This window comes from Egretta garzetta, unplaced genomic scaffold (genome assembly GCF_000687185.1).
Source record: "Egretta garzetta isolate BGI_Z169 unplaced genomic scaffold, ASM68718v1 scaffold20, whole genome shotgun sequence".
Lineage (NCBI taxonomy): Eukaryota > Metazoa > Chordata > Aves > Pelecaniformes > Ardeidae > Egretta > Egretta garzetta.
Window position 1 is genome coordinate 79,918 of NW_009258388.1, and position 7,743 is coordinate 87,660.

The 7,743-nt window shown below is 40.4% G+C and overlaps 1 protein-coding gene across 1 annotated transcript in view; it reads left to right on the plus strand.

The window, feature by feature from the left end:
- Positions 1–7,743, plus strand: part of DDIAS (DNA damage induced apoptosis suppressor) — a 14,414-nt gene that overhangs the window by 993 nt on the left and 5,678 nt on the right. Inside the window, exons 2-6 of the mRNA XM_035897814.1 lie at positions 1,606–1,734; positions 2,729–2,890; positions 4,064–4,181; positions 5,985–6,386; positions 7,686–7,740. Of these exons, the coding sequence (XP_035753707.1) occupies positions 1,631–1,734; positions 2,729–2,890; positions 4,064–4,181; positions 5,985–6,386; positions 7,686–7,740 (841 nt within the window). The 5' untranslated portion in view covers positions 1,606–1,630. The remainder of the gene's footprint in view (positions 1–1,605; positions 1,735–2,728; positions 2,891–4,063; positions 4,182–5,984; positions 6,387–7,685; positions 7,741–7,743) is intronic.

Consider the following 7,743-nt stretch of genomic DNA (forward strand, 5'->3'; position numbering starts at 1 on the left):
GGGAAGCTGAAAAAGTCCTTGCCTGGTGTAAGCCCTGCTCAGCAACAACTGAACCATCAGTGAGTTATCAACATTCTTCTAGTACTGAATCCAAACCACAGCACTGTGCCAGCTACTAGGAAGAAAATTAACTCTGTCCCAGCTGAAACCAGGACAGTTTTCCATGTACTTTTTACCGATATCTTGTACTTTAACTAAAATCAAAATAGTTCTGTTTTGGTGAGAATCAAAGGTGTGCACCATTTAATATATTAGGTCAAATAAGTCTTTGTTAATACATGTTCTGAAGAGAGATTTTTTTTCCTTTTGTTTGGCCCCACAGTAAAGCTTTTGCCTTTTCATGCCTCTGCTTTCCTAGCCTTTCTGCCATAGGGAATGTCAGGATACCTGAATTGTTTTGGGTTTGGGTTTTTTTTTTTTTATTTTGAACTACTCAGAGTAATGAGTTTAGTCACTAGCATCTTTCTAGTACTCATGTTACAGATCTTATTTTTACTGGAATGCTGAGAACAGAGCCTGTAAGGGCAAAGGGATACCCTGTAAGTTGAACTGGTTTTTTGTGGCAAAATATGAACAAAATATCATTGTTGATTACTGAATGTTTTTTAACTTGTAAAAGCCAGACTTGAGTCTCCTTTAGCTCTTTGGCCTTTTGCCTCCCTGAGGGAGCTGTGGGATGACGATGTGAAATTCACTTTCTATTCGGAGTTTGTTCCACAGCTTACATTGACAAGAGATGTATATTTAGCTGTTAAAAGTGCTTTTGCAAAGAAAGATTTTTAAGGTGTCCTTTAATTCAGCTGTAGAGAACATTTTGGTCATTTAAGTTGGAACTCTATGATTTGAAGTCATTTATGGTATTTTTGTCTTCATGTTTCTAGCATCTACTGAGAAAAAAGTTAGCTTTCTAAAATAGGGGAAGTTTCCTAAAACTTGGTATTTTGGACAGTATAGGGATAATAAAGGCAAGATAATTCTACCGGAAAGTAATAATAAAAATAAATTAATTCCCATTTACTTAAACATTTAGTTCATCATTTATTTGTCAGACCCATATGGCCTCTTTGTTGAAATCAATGGTAAATAACTATAGAGCTGTCCTGTTGGCTCAAAGGGCGTGAATGTAGTTGCTATTGCGAGCCCTTTTGAGATTTTCTGGGCATTGTCTCCTCTCAAAGTCATTGGTGTTGAAGGCATTTGCAGAATTACAAGCGTAGAATCATTTTAGGTTTTAGCCCCATCTTGAGACTTCATTCTAAATGAAGGAAAAAAGTCAGAAACCATGTGGCTGCAGTGCTGCACTCAAGGATAGTTTTAATAAAGATTCCCTAAATACAAGTGGGAATTTGCATGACTTACCTGCAGTGGTGTGCAAATATCAATAAAGCTTGCTTCTTATTACACATCTTCATCTTTTTCTTCTTTTTAAAGGCTTAATTAAGGGTAAGAATAATTGTTGCCTCAGTTGGGCCATCCTTTTCAAACAGAGATCATCATTTCCCGAGGGCTGCCTTTCAAAACATTCAAACAACCCAACTGAAAACAGTTAATGCTAATGATTCATAAAATAAGAACTCTTTGAACCATTTTGACTTACTGTTTCAGGTGATGCTGTGAGCACTTGAATAGCATGAGAGGACTCTTGGCTGCCTCTGTAATTTCCATCCAGAACTCCTGCTTCACCTATCCTGCCTGTCAAAAATGCTTTTCTAGGCTGATACTGGATTCTAGGAGGTATGTCCTATTTTGGGGTTTGTTAACTGTAACTGTCAGAGGCCTTGGGAATCGCTGGGAGCTGAACACAAATTAAAACAAAACGGTGACAATCCAGCCATTGTATAAATAAGTGCTAATTTCAGATATTTGTTACTTATCACTATTTAGACCTCTTTGTATTGCAGTGGCAGCTTGTAGATCATTATGGGTCAAGACTTCTCTTGTGTTCAGTGCCATGCAATATCAAAGGACAGTTTAGGAGAATAAATTATGTGTGTTAATAGCTTCCAAGTGCATCCCCTGCAGTCCATCCAGTTCTTCAGTGCTGTTCTTAAGTTGTAAAGCATTGACTGAAAGCCCCTCCAAATCAAATCCTAACTTGTTTTTTCATTTCTTCTCATTCTATATGTGCAATGCATCAGGTAGTCCTGTATGACTCTTCCACTTACTGTGTGTCCAGAAACATATAAGCTTTCCTTTTTAATCCCACTGTCAGGTGAAATCTGTGACACACAGAAGAACAGTAAATCAATGTCAGCACTAAGTGAAAGGAGCTGACTTTGTAAAGCAAGAATATCTTTTGTTTCAAATGCTGAAGTAAAAGACAACAGTGCTGTTTCCTGATAATTTTTTAAATCTAGGTATTATACTAAAGCTATGGGAAGAAAAATCCCCAACCAAAATGAAATGTGAAAAATGGGGGTGCAGTGAATTCAAAATTACTCCTCAACAGGTCATTCAAAGCCCACTGTCTCTCTCCACCTTCACAACAGGCTAGCATGTAGTAAATCAATAAAAGAAGCCAGAGGGATTCTGTCATGATACAGACACCTTGCTGGTGCCTTAAGGAGCAGAGTGAGAAAGAATCTTACTGCTTGTAATGGAATATTTGGTATGTTATAGTAGTAATTATTACAGCTGCAGATAAGTTCTTACTTCAGCAGTGATTAACAGAAGTTCATATATTTGATTTTTTTTTTTTTTTTTTTATCCTAATGCTGTCTTTTGTCAGGTTTAACTGTCTAAAATGCGGCTGCACAGGTCAAGCTAAAGATGCAAACTACAGGTACAGACTGTCCCTCAAGATTGCTGACACTAATGATTTGTTTGACATAACCGTGTTTGGAAGTTGCTTAGATCCGTTCTTTGGGGTCACCGCAGAAAATCTGCAGAGGTGAGGAATGGATTGTTTGTAACTATATAGCTGCTGCTTTTTCTTCAGCCTAAAAAAAAACCTGAGATGAGCTTGGATGGTGGGGAGATGAGTGGGAAGGAGCTGCTAAAGTGCTCCCTTCCAGCATTTCCTTGGTACCCATCACCTTGAGAAAATGCTGAAGTTTGGTTTCTTCTTGAAATTTTGAGATGGATAATTTCTATGTAGTAGAAGAGGTCCTCCACTTGTCTGTGGAAGGCAGCTACCATCTGCTAAATGAGCTTCACAATTGGGTTGGTTGGGCTTCTTCCTTGCGTCCTTCCTCCTTTATTTGAGATGACTGGATTTCCGTTGTCTAATGTCAGATTACTAAGTAAGTTGGCTTTTCCGGAGGTGTAGACATATTTTTTCCTCAGGATTTTAGAAGAAGAATTTTAAGGTACAGATAGAGCCTTTGGGTTTTGGTGTTGTGTTTTTGTTTTTTTTTTAACAGTTTGGATTTAAAAAAAAAAAGTGTGTGTGCACCTTATGTCTTTAATTCAGTGTGACCAGATTTTCCTTTAGCAAGGAGGGATTTCTAAGAAAGCCTATTAGTCCTCAGAGCCTGACCACCTACAGTATAAGCTCCAGACTTTCTGATACGTGAAACTGCTAGGATGGGATATTTGGGTACATTCGCTGCTTGCTTCTCAATTCTGTTGTTTTCCAATGACTTGGGACACTTTTAAAATCCCATATTAGCAGCATTAATAACATACCCGTGGCAGGCATTTTACACTAGGCTGCCGCACTACTGTCAGCTGTGAAAAACAGAGTTATTTGCATGTCTTAATATGGATGCTGTTGTTGCTGCAAAGGTGTGGGCAGAAAGGATGTGTAAGCAATAGCAGCATGCTGACAGCATTATACAGTCATTGTGTTGACACAAAAATCACAGCCACATGGGGAACACCCAAACGTGGTGTATGTATTAAGCCTATTCAAAGCGGTTGTTTTGTTTACTTCTATTTTACTAGCAAATTAAGTGAACTAAACAATTGACTTTGTAGGTTCGTGGTTTCCTGTTTCCATTCTATGTTTACTTTAAGCCACCACTGTATCTTGTCTTTAGCTTGTGTCCTACCTATACTACAGCTAAAGTGCCACGTAAGGCTTCCTCTGTTGGTGCCCTACTTCTGTATGTTGTTACCCAAGGTGTATTCAAGACTTCAATCAGCTCTCCGGAGAAACACACGCAGATGCATCTCCAGGAATGTTAGTTCAAGCAGTGGAAACCTGTTTCATTGGAAAAAGATTTATATTTGGAGTAAAGGTAACTTCTAATCTACATTACTCTCTTATAATGAGTTTTTTCATTAGCTTGTAACCAGCTGGGGGCATAGACTAAGTTACCAAAGCATCATGTACAACATCTTTTGGGAATTTGAGAAAATTTAGAGCTAGGACATGGGAAGGATTCTGCTCCTCTTCCCCCAGACTCCTGTGTTATTTTAAATGAGTCACATCCAAAAGTCATCCTGAATGGCAGTAGTCAGCTTGACAGCTTGTCAGGGCTGCTTTTCAGAGAGCCTGAGCAGTGCCAGCTCCTGCGTGTATCGGTAACAGCTTGGAGTCTGTAAAAAAAAAAAAAACAGTTCAGGCAAGAAACAGACTGTCTTTTCAAGCACTGCCCTACCTTTCCCATGCTGCATAGTCTCCTGGTGTCTGAAACGTAAGAAGAAACACATCCCCTTGCAACATTTTGATATTTCTGGATTTAAAAGCATGTCTAAAAATGTTGATAAAGTGCAGCTGTTCAACGTAGGCATCTGTGGCTCTTTTCTGTGTTTAGCAGACTTTGAAATATTAGTTCTTAATAATATTTCCGTAGAAACAGTCTTCTAAGTTCTCTTCAAGTGGTGCTTGTGTGAGTCATTCACGTTATGAAATCTGTGAACTAAATCCTACCTGGCAGGTGTTTTTCTTCTGCCACAGGTACCGTGAGGTTTGTACATGAGCATGGCATCTTCAGTAATGGAAGTTGGAGGACTTCATGGATTAACTTTACTTAACTGGAACCATTCTCTAGGTCTGATGCCTTTACAAATATAAGTAATCCTACATATCAACAGCCTTGTGGCTGCTCCTGCACGCACAAGGACTGAATACACATTCGAAGACCATTTGTTCAGCCTTTGGCTGTAGACATTTCTGTATCGTTGAGTTCAGCTAGGCATACAGTTGCACTCTCCCAGATAAAACTCAGAATCAACATAACATACTTCTTTAAGACTTATCTAGGAGGGTATTGTCCTTGGCTAACAGCCTTCAGCCTCAACCTTTGCATAGACTCAGGGAGTGAGTAGGAGGGTTGTTGAATTTGAAGACAGCTATATTTGCTTTTTGGCCTCTCTGGCATTGACAGACCTTGAGGGAGGAGGTGAAAAAGGGTTTATCTGCATCTCAAAACATTAGATAATTCCCTCTACTTTTAATGTCATTTTTCACCTATAATTTCTGTGTAGAGAAAAGCAGGTTCTATAAAGAATTGCAGCTGAAGCTGTTTTGAAACACTACTCTCCCAATAAATCTGGGAAGGTTAAGGTTGTAGCTTATTTCCCCTTCACAGAGGTAGCGCATAGAAAACATCATGCTGGCTTCAATAGCTGAGCTGCCAAGTCATCTATCTGGTACCGGAGTGCTTTGCTTCAAGTACTGCCCAGTGCCTCCCAGATAAAAACAGCATTGGCCTGAGGCAGCTAGCCATTTGCACGGAACTGCACTGGAGGAAGCCCGGAAGCACCCAGTGCCCTAAAGGGAGGAAGACATTTTCTGTGAAGTCCTTTCTTAGAATTCTTGGTTGTTTTTCCAGCTCCAAAACTCTGTGTAATTGCAACAAGCAAAGAACCTCTCGCTGTGATGCCCTTTATAGCCCTTGCCAGTGCTTATTTCCCAGGGAGTACTGCTTTGTGTGACAGACTGTTTTGTATTCTCTTCCCTGCAGATCCTGACAAAGTGAGACCTAAATTTAAGCCTGACTTAAAAGACATGCGTTAATTTATTTATTTTTTCTATCACAAAATAAAGCATTGCACTAAGTTATTGTTTTATTTTATTTTTTTTCTTTTTCCCCCAGGGTTGTGCAAGGGAAGATGGAGGGCGTTCTACTGCCAGCAGCATCTTGCAAAACTGTTCCAGAATTAATAGAACTACAAAAAACCTTACAGCTTGCCAGATCTTCCTGCCAAATGCTGCTGTTACTGGCTTTACTGTTATCAGCTACTTCCATCGGCTTCTGCGGTCAGCAAAATCCAGGAGCTGTAATAACAGCTCATACTTACCTGATGCATCTTCAGCTCCAATAGATGAACCTGTCAGTGAGCTCAGCAGCTTGTCTAGCCCGAGCAGCAACTCCTGCTTTGTTCAGTCTAGTAGCAGAGAAAGTTTTTTCGAGTCCTGGCAGCAGTCCTTCAGCCTGACTTCATCTGTTGCTTGGGTAACAGCAGAAGACTTCCCCACTCTGGAAGCGGGAAAGCTGGTGAGTGAACAGCATGAGCAAGAGGGGTGGCCTGTCTCTGCAGAATCATGCAGTGTAAGCCTCAACAATCAAACTCTTCGGGATTCACGGTTTTGCAGCTCTGCTGTGAAGGAAGGGGATAAAGAGGAGGAGGACAATGAATTGAGTTCACAGCTTAGCCAGACGGACAGTATCTCTGCAACTGATAAATTCAAGGGAGTATCCTCTTCAAAGTCTGAGTGTTCACATGGAAGCAGTTCCAGGTTTTTACAACATCCCTTGGAATTTGGGGTAAAAAGCATTTACCCAAAGACTAACAGTAGAAATTATTCTTACCCAGAAAAATCTCACAACTCCCTTTTTTACAAGAGAGATGCCTCAGCTTCTAATCATGTAAATGTAGCAGGAGTGTCTCAGACGGACTCTATGCTTTGGGATGAGCTCCCATTCTCAGAAAGCCTAAATGAATTTTTAGCCAGAATAGAAGGTGGCAAGAGTGTTGTTACATCACCCAGCTTTGATGCGGGCAAACAGGCCCTTCTTGAAAATAGTGAGTTGGTTGTAAATCTTAAGAAACCATGTTCCAGGCAAACCCTAGTAGCTGGTGATTTGCCTGAAGTGAGCGTCCCCAGGAGGTTCTTGCCACCAGCAGAGAATGATAGTTGGGAGAACATATTGTTTGCTTGTCTTCAGTCGAATGCAAATCCCCCGAGCAATGAGGTGTCACAACGTGAGTCTTCCTCTAGTGTTTTATCTTCAACTGACAAGGAATGCAGAGCATCTTGCTTTATACCTAACCCTCCTCTACCTATTCTGTCACAGTCCTTGCCAGTGACATCAGAGCCTTCTGTTCCTGAGAGCAGATATGTGGGGTTCAAAGAAGCAAATACTGACGTTTCAAAGTCAACTTGGTCCTTTATTAGTCTGCAGCGTACTGCTGAAAATGGAGAAACCTCCTGTTCAAAAAGGAGCAAGGCAGCTACCTGCGTGCATTCTGCGCATGATAGCTGCTTAGCTAGTTGTGAAAATAAAGAAAATTATTCTTTTACACCAAGCCAAAGAACGGATCTTACATTCACAGGGGCATGGGACTCTGATCCTGCAACTCCCAACAATACAAGGATATATAAAAGAGAATTAAAGCCATTGACAGAACTGCCAGAAAACACCTTCAAAAGTGTTAATAGGAGAGAGGTGCTGTGGAACAACATCTTCCCTGAAGGCAGCTACAATGCTTCTGCTGAGCTCTTTGATGCAAGTGCAAGGGAGGTAGCAAAACCGGGGGAATTCTTAAATAAATCATGTCATTCTTTAATACAGGAAGATACTTTGACAGAAAAGGTCACAGCTCCTGAATTGGTGCTTTATCCTGGAGGTG